This window comes from Hippocampus zosterae, chromosome 16, assembly GCF_025434085.1.
Source record: "Hippocampus zosterae strain Florida chromosome 16, ASM2543408v3, whole genome shotgun sequence".
NCBI classification, from domain to species: domain Eukaryota; kingdom Metazoa; phylum Chordata; class Actinopteri; order Syngnathiformes; family Syngnathidae; genus Hippocampus; species Hippocampus zosterae.
In genome coordinates this window covers 8,628,085-8,655,240 of record NC_067466.1, presented here as the reverse complement: position 1 = coordinate 8,655,240, position 27,156 = coordinate 8,628,085, and the positions used below count along the sequence as shown (strand labels likewise).

General features: G+C 41.1%; 1 protein-coding gene across 9 annotated transcripts in view; it reads left to right on the top strand.

Annotated features, from left to right (window-relative positions):
* The window catches only part of abr (ABR activator of RhoGEF and GTPase), a 78,994-nt gene that overhangs the window by 9,775 nt on the left and 42,063 nt on the right, over window positions 1–27,156 (top strand). For 2 of the 9 annotated variants that reach the window (XM_052047755.1, XM_052047757.1), the window contains exons 2-6: window positions 16,140–16,321; window positions 22,133–22,231; window positions 22,893–23,078; window positions 25,313–25,420; window positions 25,852–25,912. In XM_052047755.1, the coding sequence (XP_051903715.1) occupies window positions 16,140–16,321; window positions 22,133–22,231; window positions 22,893–23,078; window positions 25,313–25,420; window positions 25,852–25,912 (636 nt within the window). Of the gene's footprint in view, window positions 1–4,073; window positions 4,411–16,139; window positions 16,322–19,301; window positions 19,545–22,132; window positions 22,232–22,892; window positions 23,079–25,312; window positions 25,421–25,851; window positions 25,913–26,062; window positions 26,162–27,156 lie in introns of those variants that run through there. The other 7 variants (XM_052047759.1, XM_052047758.1, XM_052047760.1 and 4 more) reach the window with 7 other exon arrangements.

The window sequence follows — 27,156 nt, the reverse complement described above, 5'->3', positions numbered from 1 at the left end:
TTGCTTGTTTTGTGAACTATTTACTACACGTGATGTGCTTTTGTAAGAGGCATGATGAGTAAGTAAGAAGGACATACAGGCGCTATATAAACAACACGAGGTGTTCAGCAGAGCATGTGTTTACGCCACCTACCAAACCGGAGCTGATTTAGTTTATTCCAACAATGACCCCGATAGATCAAAGATAAGACAAGACCAAAATAATTATGCTGGCATGAGACAAATAATTGCTCTCTTACTGGGATCCCACACTGTTTAAAACCTGATGTTGTCACGTAACTACACAGAAGGAAGACTTCTTCATGCACGTGCCATCAAAATCATCCCAAGGGCCCTTTTGTGCTATTTCACATATTAAAAAAAAGAAAGAAAAGCCAGGTGCCAGACAAAAACCCCCCACCACAGATAATTGCACGAACTCTCATTTAACAAGCAGACATTCATCACTGGTGCACTCAGAGCTTTTTAATAATGTATCGTCATTCCTACCCCCAACCTTCCTTGTACTAAAACAAAGGGAAATGGGTGAAGACCATCTACTCGTCACTCGTCTCCAAGGAGTGTTTACGCTTCCTCACAAAGCCCTCGGTGCATGTCAGTGAGGCAAATGCTATCTTGACGAAGCTTTGGCCTGTGATCAATTGAATGATAGTTTTAATTGTGATCGATCAAGTGTAAAATCACGGCATCATTTTCACATGCTTAAATTTAGCCTGCAAATGAACATATGGAGCACACCCCAGTTCATGACCTGTTCTGACAGTTAGTTTTGTTGATACTGTTAAATCAAGTTGTGTTTAGGATTTGATGATTATTCATATACCTGTTCGGCGGACAAGAGACCTACATTGTGCTTCGGTGTGTGGCTTCCCAAAAATGGGCAATTGCTTATTCTCTACTTCTCAGTGTCTGCTCTTTGTGGATACTCTTGTCCTGTTGTGGTTGGATAAACAAACAAAAATACAGTGAGAGATACCTCGACTTACAAGTGACTCAAATTACGAGTTTTGTTTTTTTCCCCAGATACAAGCCATCTCTTAGCTGATGAGCTTCATCACATAGGGCACAGGTGTCAAACTCAAGGTCCGGGGGCCAGATCCGGCCTGTCACATCACTTTATTTGGCCCGCGAAAGCAAATCATGTGTCAACTTCCATGATGCTTGTTAAAATCTGTGCCGAAATGTCAAATTGTCACATGTAATAAATAACGTTGAGATTTTGCAATAATTTTGTTACCCTGTTCGCACTCACTCAACAATCATTGACCAAACTATTATATATTGATTTGACTAATTTCAAAACTGGTAATCCATCTCAATGTGTTGTGTACAAGTAATAATATTTAAACATTTATCTGGTTTCACTGTCGTAATGGCCCTCCGAGAGAAGACATAACCCCAACTTGGCCCGTTACAAAAACAAGTTTGACACCCCTGACATAGGGGAAAAAAGTCTTCCAAAAAGGTGGTTCAATGCTCAATGTTATTGAGATTCCCAATTTAAGGTAAAAAGAAACATTATCCATGTTGCAGTGAACAAAGCCAGTTGCTCTGCTATCTTAATGCTAACTTCAAATGGGAAACACCATAGACGGGTTCACAGAGCTAGCATCTTGCGGTAGTTAGCCATCTTTCTGTTTTGCTCTTGCTCGACTTCATGAAGCATTTTCAAAGCCTTTTCACATGCATGGCATAAATTGCTCTCCTCTTCCCGTGTGTGCACCTCCACCGTCTTTCACATAAATGAACAAGTCCGTTACATTGGAAAACCTTTGAAGAGTTGAGTGGGGGGATGGCAAGCTTGTGTCAAGCAGAGATTTTTTTTACATGTATCTTTTTTTTTTTTTAAATTCTCATCTCCCAGTCAGTATTCCAAAGAGAAGCTGAGAGGAGCAGGTGGGTGAGACTGGGGCAAATGTGGGGTGGTGACTGGAAAATTAGGGCTATTAACAGACACCCTTTTGCCCCTGGGGGGAAAGAGTCGAAATATTGGGGAAACATCGGATGGATGAGTGGATGCGCTTTGGGTCGGCGCAGTGGGGCGCGGGTAATATGTCGGTGGGAGGATGGCGGATGGTGTTTTGATTGGCTGGTGAGCCGCCGTGTGGCCTAATTACACACATGCACACACTTATCTCTCTGTAGCCTACAAGACTGTTATGTGTTAAATTGTTCTGTTAAAAAACAGCATAGTAATTTGTGGGCTTTTTTTTTCACTGTATCTAATTGCAATAAAAAACATTCTGGTTGTGCACTGGGAATAAAAAAAAATGTTTTGAGTATTACTATTTATTTTTGACAAGTAATCTCGTCATGGTCTAGTTAGTACTTGGCATCGTCACAAAGACAGCGTTTGTGGACTTGTGTGAGAAAAAGCACAAGCACCTGTTTGATACGGCTGTCGATGTGTGCATAAATGCTTCCGATATGCTTCAAAACCTTGAGAATCTTTCATGGCGCACCACTTTGACTTAAATCATTATTTAGCAGAAAGGGGTGGGTGAATAAACGTATTTTCTAAGAGAGTTTATGCTTTTGGAATTGGGGTTTAACCATCTGCAATTTAAATGTGGCTGCCTTTGCATTAACAATGAGGCCCTGCCCGCATGCACAGAGGCATTGGGGAAGTGGTGACCTTTTTACATGAAATGAAATTTTATTCTGTCTTTTCATGGTGTTACAAAGATCCAGTCAAAGAGTTTATCTGCAACCGGACAGTTGCACCTTACCTGGCTGTGTACATTTTAAGAGTCAGAGTTGATTGTCCCAGATTTAAAACAAAGGATGCATACAGTAGCTAAATGTATTTTTGATGAAGCGCCTCTCTGTTGTTTTACCTCTTCACTTGGATGGCATGTCCCTTTTTATAAATCTCCATGTGTGTGTGGATTCTTCATAAAACATGCTTAGGTTTTGTCCCCCCCCCTCCCCCCTCATATTTAACATAAACGTGTCTTCCAAAATGCCTTGGCAGACTTACCGCGTGTTTTCTCCAGCTGGCTCAAAAGAGCAGACAAAGAGCGATGCTCGGAGCCTGCTTGCTGGTAGAGGTGGGGCAGCCCAGGGAGGGGGTCCTCTTGTCAGCCTTTGTGTCCTAATTGAAGTTTTTAGAGAGGGTCGATGCGGGGGAGGATGGTAGTTTGTGGGACGGGGCAGGGGTTTGAAGTGAGGCTTTAATATTAGTCTCTGGTTTTGATGTTTGTCAAAATGAGTATTGGGTTTGGTCTTTGGTAAATAATGGCAACATCAGCATTTTATCGAGCACCCAAACACGTGTATTTTATTACTTAAGGTTCATAAAGTTCACTGCCGAGCCAAGATCAATAAACTACTGTATGGAAATAATAGTTAAAGCCCACCAAGCAGTACACATTTGCACTCATCTTCTCTGTCTGGGAACCAAATAATGAATATTTTACTACCCAAGGCTTAGGTGATAGATATTTGTCACTTTCAGGAATTGATATATTTTCTTTTTCTAAAAACAAAAAGTAAAAAAAGAGAACATACCAAACAATTTCTGCGAAAGTCAACAGAACTTGAAGTTCAGTTTTTGGAAGTGTCAACCACTTTATAGTGTCCTTTATTGCCAAATGCAGGACTGAAATGGGACCATATCAACCAATTGTTCTTTTATATTATTATTATTATAACATACAGTACATCGAGATATATATATATTTTTTTACATATTTAACAGTTACATAATTACATAATTTTTCTCCTCTATTTTCTTTATGTCTAAAATTTAAGAGTGAAAAGCACCTGTTCATTTAAAAAAAAGAGAGAGAGAGAGAAAAACAACCAACCACCACCACCCGAAACAAATTAGGAAACGGGAAAATCTGGACCATAAACTAAACCTGTTTGTTTGGACACATGAGAAAAAGCACTCAAAATGTAATGCGTCACCTCTGAATACCGCCTCTTCTTGAAGACTGAGAGCAAAAGGAGAGAGAGAGAGCGAGAGTAAGGGGTGCATGTGAGAGCGAGCAAGCCAGAGAGAGAGAGAGGAGTGCTTCTCTTTTCCCCTAGCAACGGTAGGCTTTGGTTGTTTCCAGCCTGTTGTTTTTTGCTCCCTGTCTCTGGACTACACACACGCACACACTCATACACTCCTTTGGCTCGCTTGCTCGTCTGCCTCTTGGACCCCCAGGGTGTCTCTTGACATTTCATCCCAAATTCACGTTGAGCTCTTTCCTCCGAGATGAAAGCTTTATCGCAAGGATAAGATCCGGAAGAGAGTCACGGCAAATAGCCGCAACTTAAAACAGGGCGGACGGAGCGGAGGAATAGCGGGGCGACTGACTCGGCTCGGGGGAGAGCGAAGGAAGGTAGAGGAAAGGAGGATGGAGCCCCTTAGTGCGCATGGCCTGCCTCGACTCTCCTGGATTGACACCCTGTATAGCAGTAGGTACCCGTCCGTCTATTTACCCCTCAATACATCACCTCCCATTTGTCACAGTGCGTTTCTTTGCGCTCGCGCTCCTTCTCCATCTCCTACACTACTCGGGTGCTCGTTTGTCTGAGACTACAGTTACATCCACTCCTTACAGTGGGAGCGGAGCACTTTTCTTCGGACTTCCAATTAGCGTGCATTACTGTAGTTGTCCATAACAACCCCGTTGACTCGACTGCCCCCATTCCTGGCTAGCGCTAACGTCTCATTCCTCCTGGCACTTTGCTGCCAAAAGCAAGGCACGTTCTGTCGGATGTTGAATTTTTAATCCAACCCTTATTGCTCTGACCACTGTGTTATTTCTCTGACATATTTCTTATACTTGGCTACACATAGGCAGAGCATCAGCTGTGAGGAGTGATTCCCTCCTCGTAATTCACTCACTTTGCCTCCGGATTAAGCTTGAACGAGTTTTGAGTGAACTGTTGAATAGCTTCATTAAGAACTGTCCTCGATAATAACAATTGGGGATAGACCTTATTTTTTTTAACTAGAATCCTATGTCGCATTTTAACCAAAGGTAGAATCTTAGTCGATGATTATATCTTTTCGTGCTGGAAATAATAAATACTTGTTGTGCCTAATCCGGAACTAGCATTACACAAAAGTAGCATGACTGCTGCTTTTCTTCTTCGTCCTCTTCTTCTTCTTGTACCTTTTTTGGGGCATTTGTCAAGTACTTACCACCATCTTGGCACGTTACAGGAGGTGGCCATTTGTCAACTGCCAAAAGAAAGTGAACATGACGATGAAACGGGAATTTTGGGTGCTCATCTCGGCCCTTATTTTAATATATACAAGCCGCATATGAGTGTAAGTGGCTGGTCCTGCCAAACTATGAAAAAAAATTGCCATTTATTGTCCCCCCCCCCCCCCAAAAAATAAAACAATACCTGTACTCTGACTCAAACATTCTCTGATACTGCGACACCAATACCGCAACATCAGCCTTGAGGGTGAGGATTTTACTGTATAACCTTGATCAAATGTAGAGGAATTCAACCATCAATTAATGAATATAATTCTTTAGAGTTCAGATTTGTATGCAATTATCTCCCTCAAAAGGATCTGAAGTTGTTTCCGTACCAGTGTCATAGCACATTAATGTTGCGTGGGGGAGTTGTCATGGAGGACGTCTGTGTTTGTAGCACAGGTTCCTATAGCTAATGTTATACTGTTCTTCAGCCCGCAAATGAGTTGAAATTGAATCGTTGATGCTGGTTGCTACCAAATATTCTACTCATTTTGCCTCAGAAACTATTAACCAACAATCATTTCCATCCCAGTGAAAACATTCTTAACAATCACTCAATTGATTATTTGGTTGTTATGACCCACCCCTAACAACAATATATCATCCATCCATCCATTTTCCAAACCGCTTAATCCTCACCAGGGTCACCGGGGGTGCTGGAACCTATCCCAGCCGTCTTCGGGCAGTAGGCAGGGGACACCCTGAACCGGTTGCCAGCCAATCGCAGGGCACACAGAGACGAACAACCATGCGAACTCACACTCACACCTAGGGACAATTTTTAGCGTGTTCAATCAGCCTGCCATGCATGTTTTTGGAACGTGGGAGGAAACCAGAGTACCCGGAGAAAACCCACGCAGGCCCGGGGAGAACATGCAAACTCCACATAGGGAGGCCGGAGCTGGAATTGAAGCCGGTACCTCTGCACTGTGAAGCCGACGTGCTAACCACTGGACTACCGGGCCGCCCTAACAATATATCATGCATGACATAATAGAGGTTGTATACTATTTCATCATGGATGCAGCAAGGTTTTGATCTATAGTAAGCGCCCCTTCTACTTTCAGCCTTATGTTAAATTATGCTAATTTTGAGCTGATGCATTTTTCGCTTGTGACAATGGTATTAATAATTTCTTTGTTTGGAAATTAATATGTATCATGAGTAGAACTGTTTCTTTTAAAGTTGAGCTTCTATACATATATATATATATATATATATATATATATATATATATATATATATATATATATCTCACAGAAGCAAAGTTGTCAGTTTTGTGGATAAATCACACACAAAAAAAGATATATATATATCAATAACCGTGAATGTTTCATTGCCCCAGATTACCTCGTTGCCTAACCTTCCATTTGGGAGCTTTTAAAAAAAAAAAAGTAGGTTAAGGTCACAACCAAATTTTTCAACAATGGGGATCATTGCGTTTAGTTGCTGTACTATTTTGGCATATTGCTATTTTCATTCCAGTATGGCTAATGTTCTAATTCACACTTTAAATTATGTGAGAGGCTGGATGTGAACAATAGTATGTGCATTCTTAACAATTATAACAGCATTTACAATGCAAGCTTTACTTTGAGCTCTTTTTAAGCACACAGTCTTGAATGCACCTGACATTTCATCCTCCTTTTGCCATCCACACCTCCTATATCACATACACGTGCCTCTATCGCTGAGTCTTCCACAGACCAGAATGATAGAATTACCCTACTGGCTTTTAGCTTCTCAAGACTACTCTTCAGGCTTCCTCTGTTCTGTTCTGTTGCCCCTGAATCACTCTGTAGAACATGACTCCAGTGTGGTTGTAAATGGTGTGTACCAGTAATACACTTCCTGAAACAAAAGGTATGGACGAAAGATGCGTCTGTTGCAGATTTCCTGCCGTGCGGCGCAAGTTCCATCCGTCCAGCATTAATGGCTCAATCTTAAACCGTGACCACACATCTCTAAGTCGCTGTGTAAAGTGATCTATCGCTTATTTTCAAATCACTATGTGTGGTATAAACAACATGCCGCAATATGCTTACATCTGAGAAGGGAAACATTTTAGAATTATTGTAGGTCAAAACATTGGAGTTGTGTGAGTAAGATTTTATTTTATCTTTATTTTTTTACATTTGGGTACCCCGCGATTGACTGGTGGATCATTTAGTCATTTACTGTATATGGAACCCGAGTGAGGACAATGAGGGTGGATAGGTGCAACATGATAACACCCCATGCAAGAATGATATTATTTAACTTATTCCAAAAGAAGGAAAGAAGATGGATAGATGGCTAAATTCATCTTCTAGAATCGCGTGTTTCTGCTGCTTGTAGTTCAAGACAATCCTTGAAAAAGAAAAAAAAACATGGCCCCTGCGATGAATGGGGATTCACTGGAGTTTAGTCAAGTTTGTAATGGCATAGATAAAAGTTGTGTGTGGTACTGCTTTTTCCGTTGAGCTGGAGTACTTAATCAAATATGTCTCAATGCATTTTCCCTGACATTTTTTCCTATTTCAGCGAATAAGGTGCTTTTCCCAATGCCTCATTCAAATCTCACTCCGACAGTCCTTTTATAGTTTTTCCCATGCTGCACCTACAACGAATATTTTCCAGAGGCTGCCAAACCTTTGTTCCTGTCAGCAGCCCATCATCTGTGATAAATGCAGCCAACCTCACTACTGCTCCTGGCTGACTTTGACCCAGTCCTAGTTCTGTCTCTAAGTGTTTAATGTTCGCAGTTATTTGGCTGGCACGTGACCTGCGACTGCAAACAGCATTTCTGAACAGCGTCCCAGCAGAGCCACGGCGAATCACATTCATCTCACCCCACAAAATCAATTTGGAACAAATCACCCTCTCAATTCATGCCTCAATCTTTTTTTTAGCAGCCCATGGCTTTAACCTTGATGGCAACGCCATTGATCGCAGATCATAATCTCATAGCGTTCCTGAATATGTCAATTACGAACACGATAACCCAACCACTTTCAAACCTCTCAGATTAATCTTAAAAACAAATTGAAACTAGATTGAATGTCAACTTCTGGTACTGAAGTTCCTTACTTATGGCATAACGCGTGCAGTTCCAAGTTATAACTTGGTATACCGTGCCATTTAACCCATGCCATGATTGCGCTCGTTTAATTTTTCCAGATGCATCTTCTCACCTCCATTATTCCGATCAATAGATGAAGCAAATGTCTGCATGGTAGCTATAGAAACAGATATTCAGGTTGTATACACACACACGCACTGCGACTCCAATGGAGAAAGTCTTTTTGTCAGCCCAAAGCAGAGTTATGTAATACCATAATCTGGACTGCCGCGACCATGCAAGGCTTTTCTGCTTTGTCTTGTAGCATCTTCCTCCCTCCCATCGGTCCTTTCTTACATAATCCACTTTGATGTCTAATTTTCGCACAACACTAAGAGCATTTTTTTATATGCTGTGGAGAAATGCTGACAATTTTGTGTATATTTTAAAAAAATATATATTTTACCTAGAATGTAATCACTTCTTCCATAGTGCGTGCCACCCCAACACAAACATTTTTTTTTTAGATAGAAATTGATGATGAGGTGTTTGTTCAATCTTGTTAAGCACCAACAAAGAAGAAATTGTGATTAAAATAATACAGTTTGCGGATGAATTAAAGTAATAATATAAATTAGAATCAAGGCTTCTCAAACAGTGTCAATCTAAAGCGGATTATTATCCATTCAAAGTCTGAATTATTATTTGGTTCTGATATGGGATCTCACTTGATCAGCGCAGGTTTACCAAATAGGTGCAACATGTTACTACAGTTGAGACAGCCATGTTAAATTATGCTATGGTCCCAACCAAGCCCCCCCCAAGGAGTGTGTGCGCAGTTGAAAAGAGTGACGGCCAGATGTGGAACAAAGTCAAAACTCTAATTTGGCTGCTCCGTCTTCTGGACTCTCTGCCAAGATGATGCGCCTCTGAACCAAGTCTGTCAGGGTTCATTCAGTGACAACCATATGAATAATAGATGCTTCTTTTCACTCAGCTGGTTTTGTCGTTATCCTTCCATGAAAACATACAGCAAATAAAACCGTGTGTGTGACTGTTGTGCTGAATTGATTTCAGAAATATTCGGGGTTTGTTATGCTTTCAGTTGTTCCTGTTGCAGTCTGTGACGATTACATCAGGATCCTCTTGAATACATCGTGCAGCCAAATTAAATGGCTTCTTTTATATATTGTGGTGGCCCACTTGCCGCCTTGACCTTTTCCTCTTCCCAACTCTGACAAAGGGCTTTAAAAAAATAATTATTTAAGTGCCTTTGAAATGACTATAATGGTGAAAAAAGGTGATGCCCGCCACACGCATGATCAGTTCTACAACTATACATGTAGAGTCCCATTTGCTGATTAAAAAAAAAAAAAAGGACGGCTAATTAAATGAGCCTAAAACCTTTTTTTTAGAAAAAAAATCTAATTGTTCAGGAAAAACAGCCCAGCAGTGGTACTGTCAATTCAGTGCTAACCAATTCACAGCCGGAAGAACTACATGGGAGCAGCTCCTCAAGGCAGCATATTTTGTTCAATGTGACACTGGCATTGAAATAGAATGACATAAAAAAAACACCAAAAAGAAACGATGCATTGATTTACTCTCTTAATTATCCCCATCGTCTATCAAGGTCATCTGATCAAAAGATCACCACAAATATAAACTTTTCCGAGGAGGATAAGGTTAAGATTTTTGCTCTGGCACTTAAGTAGGTTCTACTGTAGCTATCAGTATAATCTTTATACGTTTCTCAATGGCATTTTCAATGTTCTATCGTCACATGGGTGATGCTCTGAAAATCCTTTGTTATGCCTGATGTTCGAGGGTGTGTCATGTGTCTGTGTATTTCTGCTGTTGTGATGATCTTTGGGGGAATAACACTATGCCCTCGGGGACTGGGGCACCGTGTGTGTGTGTGCGCGTGTGTGTGTGTGTGTGTGTGTGTGTGTTTTCTGTTATGTTAGATGGCAGCCATCGTCAAAGGTGATCATCGTAACTGCCAACCATCTTCTTTTGCCATCCATGCCACGTTCCCTTCAGCCAATGGGCTCATAGGAGCATCGCCCTTCCCGACCAATGGCGCAACCAATGTGTTTACATGCTCCCGGAAGGCAAGCGCCTTGATTAAGTATTCAGGGTAGTCGAGCGGAATGAAGAGGATGGGGGTGAAGGGGGGTGGGAGGGGGGTGAAAGGGGGTGATAGAGAGAGAGAGAGCAAGAATCAGCTCAAGAGAGATGAGGCTATTACGAGTTGAGAGAGTTGATGGATGGTTTCGAGCAACATTTGACCAAACATCTATACCTTAGGTTATTTATTAGTTCAGGTGTTCTGAAAAATGAGACTGAAATTCATAACTACTTAGGGAATCACAGATCTAAATCTTGCTCTGTAAATGCTTGCTCTAGCATTCCGCTATTTGAAGTTAATTTTGAATTAATGATTGATGGCCTCAGTGTAGCTTGGCCTTCTGTTGCCCGTAAGTTGGCCCGTCTATCGCGGTCGGGCATCGCTGCTTGCATCCAGACTGCCGCAAGAAATTTCAGCCTCATCAAGGTTCATTTTCCTTTGGAGCGGTATGTGATAAATGGATGGCGTCATGATGACAGCGTGTTTTCCCTGGCATCCTCTCAGTCCCCTTTATTTGTAAGTGACCACTTAACCTTCATCTTTGTCGCTGGAACACGCTCAAAATCAATGTTGAGACACGCACACAAGGCTGTTCCTTTCTGTGTCCAGTGCACTAACAAGCTCATACCAGAAGAGCTTCTCGTCTGTATGCCTTTAGTTGAGCAGCCGCACTCTGAGGCCTCAATATCCTACTTTAAAGTGATGGGTTCTGTTCAAATAGATAGACTTCTAAAGACAAAGATCCTCTTTATTGTTATTGTTTGACTCTCCTTGCTTGAAACCAGTGGTTAACAAAGTCAAAATTTGAATACAAACAAATTAAATTTAAATGAGTAACGAACGCAACCCCCCCCAATAAAATAAAATAAAAATAGAAAAACTCCACACAGGGAGCAAAAAGTCAAATGAGCTACACATGCCACCCATGCCACAATAATAATAATAAATAGAAAAGGCAACACAGTCAACAATGCACAAAAAAAGCAATGGAAAACAAGAAGCCACACCGGTGGTCATAAACAAAAATAAGACGCATAGGAAGTCAAGAAGTCAAAAAATGCCATTTTAAATAGGACTCAGAATATTAATGCAATGCAATGTCTGTGTTTTTGTAAACCAAAAGAAATCAATCTGCATAAATTCGGGGATATTGCAAGACATGTTTGCACCAATGACCGGCCAACCCTCTTGTCCAAATTGGCTAACTGTCCAAAGTATTTTTATTTTTTTTAAACAAAAGGAAATCCCCTTGTGCCTTAATGCTCAAGAAAAGCGCCAATATTTTGATCATCTTTTGTTGGTGATGATGTCTGCGAACACAGACTGGCAAATACGAATACCTCCACTGTGATTGATTCAACCTAGGTGGTTGTCTTTGCAGTACAGTAATCCCTCGCTATTTCGCGGTTCATTTATCGTGGCTTCAGTGCATCGCGGATGTTTTCAAACATATTCATAATTGTTTTTTTAATATATACATGGAGTACAGTACATTATATGTTGCTCTATGTGACTCGCTGTTGTTTTGCAGTTCCTCACGGACCGTTTGCGGGCTTAAATGTATTTTTTTAAACCTGTGTATGTTTATTGGTCGCTACTTTGCGGATTTTCGTTTATCGCGGGTGGTTTTGGTCCCCATTAACCGCGATAAGCGAGGGATTACTATACTGAGTGCGTTTGGAATTTTACTCTTCCGTTTTAACATCAGAGCTTAGCATCTGGTTTCTCCCGACTCGTTTTCATATGGTGCTACAGGACTCCTTGCTCTTGGTGTCATCTTACTTCTGCGTAGTATTCAAATTGAGCGAGTGAGTGTAGTAAGCAGACAGCGCAATCATCAGTGGCGTTGCCCGCAGGGCTGTCGACAGATGCTTTAATTTTAATAGATTCCCTCATTCTTGTTCTCCCTTGCACAGTTTGAGACCCTTTCCATTAGTGCGTCGAAACGACTGTGGTCTCGATGCCCACACGCTAAATCTGCTGAACGGCACAGACTGTGCTCCATGTGGGCGTTTTCCCGGCTTGTAATAGCTCTTGCATCACAAACAGTTGGGCACGAATGAGAACCATAAAGATGAAATGGTATTACAATAATGGATAAGCATTGTGTTAGGTAAAAAAAAAAAAAAGAGGAACTTGAACGCTCTTCCACACATGACAGTTCTCATCTAAGGAAGAATGCGCTTGGAACCAAGCAGCGTGAACCCTTGGGATTTCGAGTAGCCAATTACAATGTATAGCGACTGGCTGCCATGGGGTTTGGGTTGCACGTGTCAGGGGGTAAGAGCAAATCATGCGTGGAATAGGTTGTCTTATCTCTGTTTACCTACAGGCATATGGCCCATGAAGATATTCAGCCGATTTATTCGAAGAGGCGTTTCAGTCCTGTCAGTACCAGTACTTCCTTTAGCGCTCGTCAATCCGGTATCCGATGTGTATGAGTCACAGCAGCCTATTGACCTCTGAAGTGCACTTAGCATATTTCTATCAAAGCTCTATAGGTAGCCCATTATCACCTCGATCATGAGTCGGAAATGAATGAATATCTTAAGTGCGGGTCTATTTCAGAGGTTTTCAAAACACTGCTTCTAGCAATGAAATGTACATTTTGACCACTTGTGCTATCGTATAGAATCGAATGCAAAAGCTGTATCACATAAAATCATGACTTTACAAATATACAATTATCAAATTTGATTGAGAGTGTCAGATGGGTGTTAACTATTCTTGTGGTTTGCAATGATGATTGCATTCTACAGGGAGCTTTGTCTTATATTTCCGTTGCCAATTTAGCAACATGAGTGTGTCATCATATTCAAAACAGTTATCTGTTTGAGGTACTGCAGAAAACACTCACATAAACTGCAGTCAGTGCAATTAACATATTGTTAAAAAAAACTTGGTGTCAATCAAAACTAAGCATTACTGCCTATTTAAACGCATTTTTTTCATATAGCCATATAAGTTATTTTTTAATATTTTTATTAGTAACCCCCCATGGATAGCTTCCTTGGAAAGTACGTACAATTCTTATTCAATGTTCCCTATGCGTGAATGTGTCCATTACTGTTGGTGCCAGTTTGAGAGTGGTAACACGGAGTTTGTGAATGAAAGTTTTATTCATGTGCCAATGTATTGAGATTGATCGCTGCCGAGATGTCTCATTGGGCAAGTGGCCTGCAATGTGTACTGCTATGGCTCCACTAAGACTTGCAGCTATTTGTCGTCCACTGTTGTGTATGTATGTGCGTGCGTGTGTGTTTTCCTGAATAGACAGATGTTTGAGCACCTGGTGATTCACAAGTCTGCTACAGTGGAAATAAAATGCAGGGGAAGCTGAATAAAGCAGCAAATTAGGTGTAAGTGGGTTTAAAAAAAAGTTTAAATCCCTTGCCAAGAGCCTCATTATGAGTAGCTGAAACTGCAATTTACAGGATAGATGTCTTACTTTTAACTGACTGAATCTCCCATTGTTCGCATTCTCATGTTTTAAGGTGGTTTTACAACATTTGTTCGTTAGCCTCAGTCCCATATCATGTTATTGCTGTAGAAATACTGCACCATGATGAGCATTGTAAAAGTTCCAGGATGTACAGACAGACTTTCATAAAGAATTTTAATTTCCCCAGTGTCACCTCCTGATTGATGACCATATGACAGTGATGTGGAGCACCCACGTCAGCCATTCAACACTCACATAGTCACATTCATTTTTTACTATACTGGCTGGAAAATTGCAGTAGGCATATTATTGGGTTTCCGATACAGTAATGGCCAAAAAGAGTTTATGATGTATTGCATATCAGTCGATATAATAATAGAAAATGTATTAAATGAGTTTAAGATAAACTCAAATTAAAACACAACTACCCAAAGGAAAAAAAAACATATTGTTCAAAATATCTGGTTGAAAACTTGATTGTCAAGGAATGTACACTCTCGTATACGTGTATGTACAAAGTTCAATCCAGTGTAATGTTTGCGTTCATGCTCCTCAAGCAATGCAGTTTAAAAAAAAACAACATGAAAATCTGGACTATGGCCAAATGAGGAGGGTCCCGCCCTTCCCTATCTCTGGTTGGCTGAGACCATGATATATGTCACTTGATGAATTAAAGAGTCAGGCTTTGATGCTTTGTGAGTCAAGGAGGCTGGTTGATGTGGTTGCAACCTTCGATTTTTTTCAGTTGCACCATCGTGACTTCGCCAATTACCGGTACTTAAAGCTAACGTGCATGTTTTTGGAATGTGTGAGGAAGTCGGAGTACCTGGAAAAACCTGTGCAAGCACGGGTAGAGCAGCAAACTCTGCACATGAAGGCTGGAGCCGTGATACGAGCTGTGAGATGACTTGCTAACCACTATTTCAATGTGTTACCAGTACGGGTGTAAAGATATATTTTTTTTTGACCAATGCGATTAAAATCGATATAAGGCCTAACGATTTGACAAAAAATTTGATATTGCTTTTTTTTTTTTTTAAACAGTACAATTTGATATGATAAAGTGCGTCATATAGCTGAACAGTATTCAATATTTTCTTGTGTGGGACAATTTTTTTTTTTTTATCATAGCTACTTATCCAAACGTGCGGCGCAGGCATGATGGAGCCTATTCCAGCTGTCTTCGGGCAATTGGTGGCATATATCGTGAACTGTTTTGTGTTCGCACAAACATCATCACAAGCAGTTTCTTAGGGCAATTTTTCGTGTTTACTCTCATTGTAATTTTTAAACCGTGTGCTAGGTGTGACTTTCCTTAGTTCATATGCAAATGACAGATGTGGGGATTTCTTTTATTTGAGTATGACTAGGGGTTGATCTGGTGACATTGGCTTGTGATGTGTGTCAGACGGCCGGGTGCTGGACATTCTTGGCACTCTAATGTGTGACAGTCTGTCATCCCAACGGTACCAGAGCAGCCTGTTTGCAGGGGCCATTGGCCATCTCAGCCGACAGTGTGAAAAGGGCAAGGGTGTTTCCTCACTGGATACAGTTCAGCCTGTGTGTGGTTGGTCAGCATTCCAGTGAACAATCAAAATGGACTGAGCCTCTGCTAAAACGGATGAATGCTGTAGAACTCAACTGCTACTGTGTTCTGCTCAGGAGAAAAAGCTTAGTAAAGCCTCTCCAATGAAGTTTATATGACGTTAACCAGAAACTCTCAACCCTTGCATTCTCCCACCAGTAAATACACTTTTAGATAAGCAGTTGATGCGTATGTGCTCCATGCAAATTAGTGTCATTATGTCGTTTTGCAGCAGTGTGTGAACGGGGTTCATTAATTTTCATTGAGAATTTCTCCATTGTGAGACAAATAAAGATTATTTTTATCTGATCTTAACTGACAGCTTGTCACCTGAGCGTTTGTAGTCACGCGTGCCTATTTCAAGCTGCTGCAAAGATGTTGGTGCTGTTTGCATTCATACATCAATACTGCACCTGTCAAGGCTATGGCACAGATGGGAGCACAAATTGACTTGCGTATTATGCTTTGTCATCTCCTTTATGTATTTATTTATATCTGTATTATTATGTATAATATTTGATATGGATTCACTTAAACACCCAAATAATGTTGACATAAAATTGTATTCTTTGTTTTTTTTGTTTGTTTGTTTGTTTTTTTACTGCCATCGTGTTTGAATATTCCATCGTCATAAACACAAACCTTGACTTTGTTATTCCTACTTTGCTAGCAAAATGTCCCCTTTCTTTCATAGGGAAATGTCAACTCTGTATTGCGCTTTCTGACAGATTTTAACTACAACACAGATGGCTACGAAGGGGACGGCACGGAGGATGGCAAGTCTCAAGATGGCTCGGAGACACTGCCCTATATAGATGAATCCCCCACCATGTCTCCCCAGCTGTGCACACCCCAAGGACCGGATGGAGTAATGGTCTGCCCCACACCGCCGGAGGGTCTTCTTCCTGGGGTAAGAGAGCGCACACACACTTACCATGTCACACAGTAAGATAATTTGCTAGTTCCTTGGGACCGAAAGAGTGTTGTAAAGAGTCAACGCATCACATTTTGAGGTGAAATCACTTGCGGCCATTGATCACCATTAGGTTTTCGTTGTTATTATCGTTAGAAGTGTCACATTGGATTTATTCACTCCGGTGTCTCTTGTGGGCTGTCAATCGTTTCTTCCTCGAAGCAAAGCACCAGCTTGAGACCTTCTGTAATTGTTAGCGATTAGCCACATTAGCTGGAGTGCCTGTAGCGCATTGCAGGTGGTTCTTGCAGATCAGCAGGAAATTACCAGTCATGCAGATGGGCAAGGAGGCCACAAGCATCAATTTGCCAGTTGGAGTGTAAAGCCATTCATATTTGGTCGCAAACTTCCAGTTAACTGACTTAGACATTTTGCTAATCCTACCTCGCCAAACCATGAATAATGCGCTGTAAGTTTCACTTCTTTCCAAATGTCATCTATATTCTAAATGAGCTACATTTTGTTTTGTGACCAATAAACTGCTACTGACTCATTCCCGATTTGATTCAAATCACAACACTTGTGTGACGATTGGATTTAATATCACAATTATTGATTTAATTATACCACGTTTTGTGATTCAATATCATGGCTATTCATATTTGTCTCAAACAATACATTGTTTTCTTATAGCATTTTAAAACAATCCTTAACAACATAAACCATAAACAATACATACTTCAATCATTGCAGCCAGATGACGCCCTCCCTCAAATCATGACCACTTTTGTACTTGAATGCGTGAGAAACAAATGTGAAATCTCTGTGGATGTGACTATATCTTCAAATACCTCAACAGCCCTATTATTTGTTTGATATGAAGCAAATGGAATTGATGTCTTCCTCTGTCTTTTTATTGATCATCACGCTCTTCCTTAATCTCCTGCTCTCTTCAATCAGCCTATGCATTTAATTCTTAAATCTCTGCTCCCTAGTTGGGGGGCAAAGAAAGGCGCTCGATATTTGCTCATGATAAGCAGTGTAGATTAACAGAGTAAAAGTAATGAAACCATAAGTGGTTAGGACTGCACGATGGTCTGTGTTTTATGTTATGTGTTGTGTTTATTATTTTACTTCATGTTAACTGTTTTATTAAGCGCTTTGTTACAGCTGCCGCTGTTGTGAACGCGCTATATAAATCAGCATGTATTGTATTGTATATATGAGCTGGTTTTTTATTTTAAACTGTGCCTCCATCTAGTGGATTGATGTGGTAAAGGCGGACCAGAAAGCGCTTCAAAACTAAATCGTGTTAGCCGAATAGTTTAAAATAAAATAAGAATAATCCTTTGTGCAAAATAAGATAATAACTTGAGGTGCTTGAAATTTCTTGACATTTCTCTCTGCTGTATAGACTGGTTCTGTCCCCGGCATGCAAACATTCTGCATGACATGTATTTATTTATTTATTTTTTTTGTGGAAATTTGATCAATCTATCCATGTAAGGACATTGAGAACAGATTATCATTCACATTGCTGACTTGACTGCAGACATCAGTAAAACAAAGCAAACTACAAACTGTATAATTTTAATGTACACACAATTGTACACAAAACAAGAAACATGCACTTAACATAAAATAATAATAATACAATCATATGCCATCTGCACAAGTCTCATCTTCAATCAAAATAACCCATAGCTCCCGTCAAATTTGCACTTTGCAAACAGGAGGTCCTTTTTTTCCCCTCGTGCCATGCATGTTGGTTGAAGCTTAGCTGTAGAAGAGCGAGTAGCAAGATTGTCTCCTTTAACCATGATGATGTTGCCATCACATTGTGCAGGACATGACTCACATTTGCTACAAGCCCAGTTTATTTGTGAACAAGCAACTGTAGTTTTCTAACAGTGGATATTTCGACCCATGGCCATATAACTCGCATTACAGCAAGATTTGGCCAGTTTTCTTATTTTCGTTCATAACTAATTCACTCCCAAAGATGTTTTAAACGTCTTTTCAGACTTGGTCTAGAATTGGCTGGTACTGAATGAGTTAACTCATTGTTCACAGCATACGCTGCATGAAGGCACACAAAACAAGGCAAGACAAGGAAATTTTACTTCAAAACAAAAGCATCTCTTCCAGACGACTCTACATACCATCTCTTAGGTTAAACAAATGTTACACTTCACTTAGTTACACTACCTTCTGTAAATAGCTCCTGCAAAGATGTGGTAGAACTGGAGAACTAGTTAAGATTTTGCAACTTTAGTTTGCACAAATGGCTTGCAAATGAGGTTTGGGTCAAATATTTGTGTGTGCATGTGTGTGAGGGCGAAGGGATATGGGTTTAATATGTAGGGAAGCTGGCAGAGCAATAAGTGGATCCCCCTTCTATAAAGGGTAAAATGCAGGAGGAGAGCTTCTGCGAAATGGACAGTGTTCCTTCACGCCAACACGTCTTAAGTCTTGCTTTCGCTTTTAATTGTGTAAGTGTATCCTATACTTGTGTGAAATTGTTACCAATTGACCTAGTGCAGTATGTGACCTGTCATGAGAATTTGCTTGCTGTAGTTGCACATGATCTGCGCCCAGCTCGGAGGCTTATAGGCAAGCAGATCAATAGCAAGACACCCGAGTGTGAACGTGTGAGTAGTAACGGGAGTAAAATAGAGTAACAGGCAAGAATGCAGTGGTGAGTGAAACTGTGGTTACACAATGAGGAAGTGGCTTTTTGCCCGAGAAAAATGAAGAAACAAATTGTTCCCCGAGTGAAGTAGGATAGTAAAAACGAAACCACCTCTGCTGCCATCAAGGAAGTGGAGGCATATGCTCTCTTGAGGATGGGGGTGGGGGTGGGGGGTGGACGTGAAGGGAGGGAAGTCTTCATCGACCATCGTGGAACAGTGGCACTACACACACATGCACACCAGGAAGCCCAGCAGAGGAAGGGGGTGGGGTTTAGTAGGCGGGGTCATTTGTCTTTCACTCTCGCCGTCCAGACGAGTTGCTCGGTGTGAAAACACCGATGTGTCTGGGCAGGCCCCGTTGAAGGCAAACACAGGCAGAAAGAGGAGAGCGCAGGAGCAGAGAAAGAAACATGGAGGAGGAAGAGGAGGAAGTGCTGTGCTATCTGGACAGGGTGCTGGAGGAGGAGGTGTTTGAATATGGAGATGAGGAAGTGGAGTCCATCACTCCGCTACACAGGCAATTCAAGGTGAGACAGCTGGCTGCAGGAAAACACACATGCTTCCCAGCCTGGTTATACATAGTGACACGGCGCTATGTCTTATTTTCTATGGAGTGCGCTGCAGCGTGGGCCTTGGAAACAACTACACAGTATGTGTGTGACGTCTCAGGGTGGCCTGATGAGGCAGAGCACATGCCTCCTTGCAGCTGCTTTTTTTAAGAGGCTGATGTGAAAAGCGTCACTGGAAATGGCCTATAGAGGAGCAGGTTGTTGTGGAATTATACTCTTGTCTCGCCTTCGTACTGCACAGTGGCTCTCTTTGTAATGCTGAGGGAAAATATTCCCTCAACTGGGGTGGGAAAAAAAAAAAAAAACTTCCGGTCTTTTCTCATCCTGCTGCCACATGCTTGTCACCAAAGGAATGACCTTTACACGTCGCCAACACATTGCGATCCTTTTTTAATGGAGGACATCTATGGAGTCACTTGTGTTACCGATTACAGAGACACGTAGAAGGTGGTTTTGTGACAGCACAGCTTTAGGACCTCCTGAGCAACTCTGTTTTTTGGAAACCCCGTGAGATTTGAGCTCCAGCTAGGGGGGTTTCATCTGCTCCTTAAGTCATGCACCATTTTTATTGAAATCAAACCAAGCAGACTTAGTTATCACAAATAGTCTCTGAAAGAAGAAAAAAAAACCATTTGCTTTCTATCTATCAATCTTGCTAATCTGTCCTGTTCATTGGTTCTTTCTTTTCATTTTTATTTTTTTGTTTAAACCAGTACCAATGAACACCTACAAAAAGATCGCCTACCACTAGTGTAAAGACTAACATAAAAATACAATAGCATATAAAGACAGTGCTAAAAAGCAGAGACTTTATATCTAAAATATGTTTGATGTTATCAAGTTCAAGTCAAATTTATTGTCAAATGTGCTACATGTGCAACATACAGCACAGATTACTTTCCACAGGAGAGAGAGGAGCCGCTGCGGGTGCCCGCACCGCTAAATTATTGTAAGATACATTAACTTTTAAGCACATTTTGAACATTCATGCTTTGCTGAAATACAGGGAAAAACTTTTTAATGATGCCCATTAATTAATATACAGTATATTGCGTGTAAAAGTTAAACACAAATTACACCAAAATAATTGATTCAAAACAAACGGTTAAAAGTTCAATTCAACTGAACTGTATTACCATTGTAGGGCGGCCCGGTAGTCCAGTGGTTAGCACGTCGGCTTCACAGTGCAGAGGTACCGGGTTCGATTCCAGCTCCGGCCTCCCTGTGTGGAGTTTGCATGTTCTCCCCGGGCCTGCGTGGGTTTTCTCCGGGTGCTCCGGTTTCCTCCCACATTCCAAAAATATGCATGGCAGGCTGATCGAACACTCTAAATTGTCCCTAGGTGTGAGTGTGAGTGTGGATGGTTGTTCGTCTATGTGTGCCCTGCGATTGGCTGGCAACCGATTCAGGGTGTCCCCTGCCTACTGCCCGGAGACGGCTGGAATGGGCTCCAGCACCCCCCGCGACCCTAGTGAGGATCAAGCGGTACAGAAGATGAATGAATGAATGTATTACCATTGTACTGTATTAGAATAAAAAGAAAAAAAATCCACAATCATCAGCACCAACTTGCAGTAATGTGAACAATAATCACGGCTAGATTATTACTAATCGTCACATGAAGGGTCAGAAAATCTATATATTTTTTCCATGGGAAATATTCAATATTGAAGAAACCAAAAATGTACAAAAAAATGTTAGATTTTGCAGCATGCTCTTTCTGGTGTAAAATATGAGTATCATGTTGATGTTATAACCGCTGAAATTTAAATCAACAGTGCCATCAAGGATGATTCACAAATTTAAATTAACGTTTCCATGCATTTCTGTCTATTACAAAACACCCTATTTGTTGTAACGTAGACTGCAGTGTCAGAAAGCGCAGTTTGAAATAGCAAAATGATACCCGACACCTTTTATTACCACACTGATACCATTGTATGGCTTGAACTATGTTAATGAATAATCTCCCACTGCACAATTCGTTGCTCTTTGTCCTCCATTGAGGACGTATGTGACACTTCAGAGACAATTTGCTTTATTGCATTCAACTGTGGTCATGGCATGCAGTGATCCACTGATTAATCGTGGCTTTTTGTGTGTGCGTGTGCGTGTGCGTGAGAAAGATTGCACATAAACACGCATCTGCAAACCAAGTGCCCTGGAGGCAAAAACACTGTCCATATGGTGTGAATGCGAAAGATTTGTAGTCCTTGGTTTGACTCTCAGGTTCAAAACAAAACCAACAGAAAACATTGCAGATGTAATGAAATCTAACATGAATGATGTAATATATACCAGAAGAGCTGTGGAAAACTGCCCAATTTGGATTGGATAATGAATTCTGATCAACCTCCTGAAGGGCCATTCTACTAAGTGAGAAATGTGGATGCTTTCAGTTAGCTTGGCCGTGGTAACCTGATGTGGAAATGAGCCACTTGAGTGGTGACTAAAATGAGTCCTGGGCAAAAATAGGTTTCAAAAGTGTCATATATTTTACGGTGTATTAATGTAATCTGACTAAATGATTTTGTTTTGTCCTACAGGGAGACATTGAGAAAGGACTAGAGATGAAGAAGCTGGTGCTCTCTGGTTTCTTGGCCAGTGAGGAGATCTACATTAACCAACTGGAGGCTCTGCTATTGGTAAAACGCACAAAAACATCATTCTTCTGCGACATCATTTTGCTTGGAACCAATTCTTTACCATTCGTGATGCATATTTTTTGTTTGTTTGTTTCTTAATATACAACTCAAGCCAAAATTATTCATACTTTAGCTCAGACCGCAGGAGGAATTTGAAACGGTAACACTATGGAAGACATTGGAGGGGCGTCTTGGGGAGAAATGTATGAATTATCACAGAGTTTGGCAGGAGACTCATTATGATGCAGCCATGTTCTACAATAATAAATATATTACAAAATAAATTCCTCTCTGACAGTAGCAATCAAACTGAGCATCACCATAAAAGGAAGACTTTAATATTGCTCTTATATCGAGTCAAGTGTACTGAATGTTATGGCCGCTAAGCTTATTTCTGCTCTGTTGCTGTGTAACTCTATGAACACATTATGACCACGTGATCAATGTTCTCAGAGAGTCACAATCACCTTCATTTCATATTTCCTTAATGAGAGAATGTCTAAAAATAGGGTGTGATCACACTTGCTTTGTAGCTCGCGCGTCTCTAAATGATTGTCAAAGCGATGGCACCCTGAACAAAAGTCACAGTTGGGCTCACTGTTATTTGACACCAATAACGATTGACTTGCGCTGACTGGGTCTCTGTGTTGTCCTTATCCAGCCGATGCGTCCCCTGAAAGCCACGGCGACCACCTCGCAGCCCGTCCTTACCATCCAGCAGGTCGAGACCATCTTCTATAAAATCCAGGACATCTTTGAGATCCACAAGGAATTCTACGACGCGCTCTTGCCCAACATCCGACAATGGGATGAGAAGGTCACTGTAGGCCATCTGTTCCAGAAACTGGTGAGTGCAATATTGGTCGACTCAAGGGAGTTGGTTTGTGGGCATGTAAATCAGGTGCAAGTGCTTTGTCAATCCATCTTGACTGTAAAACTATCATTATGTCTGCAATGTTTGTTTAGGGATGGCCATCTTGATGCTTTATGTCCATAGTTCCGGTACTAATCAATGGATCCATTCATTTTGTTTAACATTATTTTTAAATGGTGGGAGATAATAACGAAAATGCTGTTCCACAAATATATGTTTCAATATATATACAGTACGGGCGGCCCGGTAGTCCAGTGGTTAGCACGTCGGCTTCACAGTGCAGAGGTACTGGGTTCGATTCCAGCTCCGGCCTCCCTGTGTGGAGCTTGCATGTTCTCCCCAGGCCTGCGTGGGTTTTCTCCGGGTGCTCCGGTTTCCTCCCACATTCCAAAAATATGCGTGGCAGGCTGATTGAACACTCTAAATTGTCCCTAGGTGTGAGTGTGAGTGCGAATCGTTGTTCGTTTCTGTGTGCCCTGCGATTGGCTGGCAACCGATTCAGGGTGTCCCCCGCCTACTGCCCGAAGACAGCTGGGATAGGCTCCAGCACCCCCCGCGACCCTAGTGAGGATCAAGCGGCTTGGAAGATGAATGAATGAATATATATACAGTATATATACAGGTATATATTCCCCCCCCCCCCCCCCCCCCAACAATGATACCGAATCCACACTGCCTGCGCTGAATTCGTCATTTGGCTTCAATTGTTTCAATTCCTGATTATCAATTCCAGACTATCAACAAAATTCTTCAGCAACACAACTTCTTCTTTTCGTGCACGTCATGCACAAGTGACACCAGTACTGTTGTTGCTACTGTAATCCGTATCACCCGCCACGCTGTTAACTCCTGGAGTTGCGCTGCTAAGTGACACCCATTAGTGTTGTCTTCAGTCCCCATCTGTGCTGCGTGCATGGACATACAGTATCATGCGTGTCGCATTTAGTCAGCGTGGTGATGCCACATTGCAGATGGCAGTCATTAATTGACCTATTCCTCATTTTTGCTCATCAGTAACGTGCCCTCGGAGGACAAAGGGGGCAACATTAGTGAAAACAGTCTCAAAAAAGAAAAGGAAAAAGACAGCTATTGCTCCAACTTTTCTCAACCCCCCACCAAGAAAAAAGGGATGTCAGCTGCAGCCTCAGATTTAATTGGACCCACTAACTTATGAAATCTTCTACAGAATAAAGGCAGGGCTGATATATTGCAGGCGTTCATCAATGATTTAACACTTGCACTTGCACAGATACTCACTGAAATCCGTGCAAGAGTTCATTCCGAACTCAATAGCCCTCTATTTTCCATGTTACATTCTTAAGGGGAAGAGGAAGGAAAGTAGAAGAATCATTCACTCTATTCATTTGCATCCAAATTCCCGATTCAAAGGGGCATGCTGTCTTTCGTACAAGCCTTTTAGCTTGGGGCATATTCATGCAGCGCCGGTCTGAAACTTGCGTTGAAATGAGCATGTAGTGCATCTAAGAGGGGATGTTAACGAAAAGGAAGCGAATCAGCAGAGAAGGACAATGGGAAATTAGCCGACGCAACGACAAACTGTAAATGTGTATTAAAAAAAAAGAAAGGTTGACTTTTATTATTTGCGTGACAATCTGTTTCACACTATTGTTTTTTTTAAAATCTTTTATTGCATTCAAACATCCCGGTTTTGTGCTTCAAAAAATGTAATTGCATGAAATGAGTTTAGAAAATATGCAGTATGAACAAAAATTCATGTTTAATTATTGCAAATGTCTGTTTTGGATTGAGCCAGCCTGATAAAAAAAACGAAGATGGTCGTGCACTTTTCCGGCTCTGATGATTCTCCTACATTGCAATACATACATTTTGGGTTTTTTATGCATGTCCGACTCGCAATTCTGAGATTCAGATAGTTTGGCTTCATTCTAAAACAACATGCAGACTCTATTAGGTTAATTGAAGAGTCTAGTGTAGTGTGCTTCTGACTCGATGTCAGCTGAGATCGATCCAGCTCACCCACAACCCTGTGGGCCAACAAGACACTCGTCCGACTTCATCAGGCTTTGAAAGACTTCCGAATGCCTTTTGATACCATGTAGCAACTGTATGATGTCATATTCCAGCAGTTCATTGTTTTGGTTTCCATTGGCCATTGAACAATAGAGGCCAAAAGCCCCATTCTCCTGAGTACCTTAAAGTCTTTTTTTTTTTTTAATTTGCTCTAGGCCAGCCAGTTGGGAGTATACAAAGCCTTTGTAGACAATTATAAGGTGGCACTGGAGACAGCAGAGAAATGCAGCCAGGCCAACAGCCAGTTCCAGAAGATATCTGAGGTTTGTTATTCTTTTGACCTTATTAAATATCAACATTAGTCATTTATTTACAGTACCATGAATATTTTGTTTTCATAGTGCATAGATCCGAGTGGACAAATCCTCAGTAGAATGGGGGAGGAGAAAATATATTTCACGTAGATGTGACGCAGTGAAGCGAAGGAGACTTAGTTCAAGCAGACTTTTTTCCCAACAGGAAACCATGTTGATAGGAATGTGAGTTTGTTGTTGAATTGGATTTCGTGATGTAAAAATATTTAATGGAAGGATGTAAGCCATGTGACGCAAATAAGGTTTTTTATTTTTTTATGAATTTTTGTTTTATTATTACTAGCATTGACATTTCAATTGGTGTAGAGTTGCTCTCCATCACACCGCGTATTTTGTTAATTATCCTCAAAAATCATTCTGACTCTCCTTTTCTCTTCCAGAATCTCAAAGTGAAAAGTCCTAAAGACTCAAAAGATTGTACTTCGACAGTCACAATGGAAGGTCAGTGTTGTCCGTCTGTCTCTTAACGTGCATGAACACATTTGGGCCGATATGCCGCTTTAAGGCTTCAGCCCTGCCCCTTTCTAATCGTGTATGCAGTGAGGGCTTGGCGAAGCGCACACACACACACACACATACACACCCTCTCTCTTGAGTCTGTGTCTGGAAAAGTCGGCAGTATGCAGGAGTATTGAGAGGAGATGATGGAGGTGCTTCTGGTCCTTAGGCTGTGTTGTAACTGCACGTACGGTAAAGACGGCATGAATATTTTGATGAGGCAGTGTTTTTAATTTTGCGTGCAATGATTTTATCGATTGGTTGAAAGATTTGATGAGATTTGAACGATGCAGATTATTTACAAATGTTGGCTTTTTGCTGATGTTTAAAACTTAGGGTCTATAGCCTTTGGCTAGTTATATGAATTGCTCTGATGTATTGTATTCTGTACAGCATAGCATACTTTATGGTTTATCAAGTACAGTATATCATCACTGTCGGGAGGTAACCTCATATGTATGCCCAAATATGGTCAATTTTACAGAATTTATACAGGTGGTCTGACCTGAAATATTATGTATCAATTTAAAGTGGTGAAAATAACTTGAGAGCAAATGTATTAACTCCTTGACTACTCATCTGTGCCAAATGTGTTGTCAAACTCAAGTCACCTCAAAATTGAAAGTCTGCATGTTTTTAGCCCCCTCTGCAATTGCTAATAGTTCCCTGAAGGAGAGGAACAAACTTTACGTGTTTGTAAAGTTTTCTAGGGTCCAATTAAATCCTAGGCTAAATCCATTACATATTGCCTCAATGATGATATGTGGCAACAGAGAGTATTTGCTTTCATTGCGGCTTGCATTGATTCATATATTACAATGCATCTTTTAGGCAGGTGAGACTTGTGTCTACCTCGTCACCTTCCCATTCTCGGAGATGAGTGGAGCTCATTCCAAGTGAAAACACGTCATTCAATAAAGCTCGTACAAATAGAATAACAATCAGCTGTTTTGTCCTCTGTCTAAGAAGTTCATTCAAATAGCATCACATGACCGATCCTCCTCTACGTCTATGCAAATGTACACTTGTTCGTGCTCACATCTTGTAATTGCATCGATGCGAGCTGTTACATCACCATCTCACCAATGCTGCTTTTTACCCTTTTCTCTATGTCCCTTCCTCACCCTCCACCCGGTCTGACACAGAGGACTCCATGTCTTGGCAAATATTAAAAGCTGTCTATATTT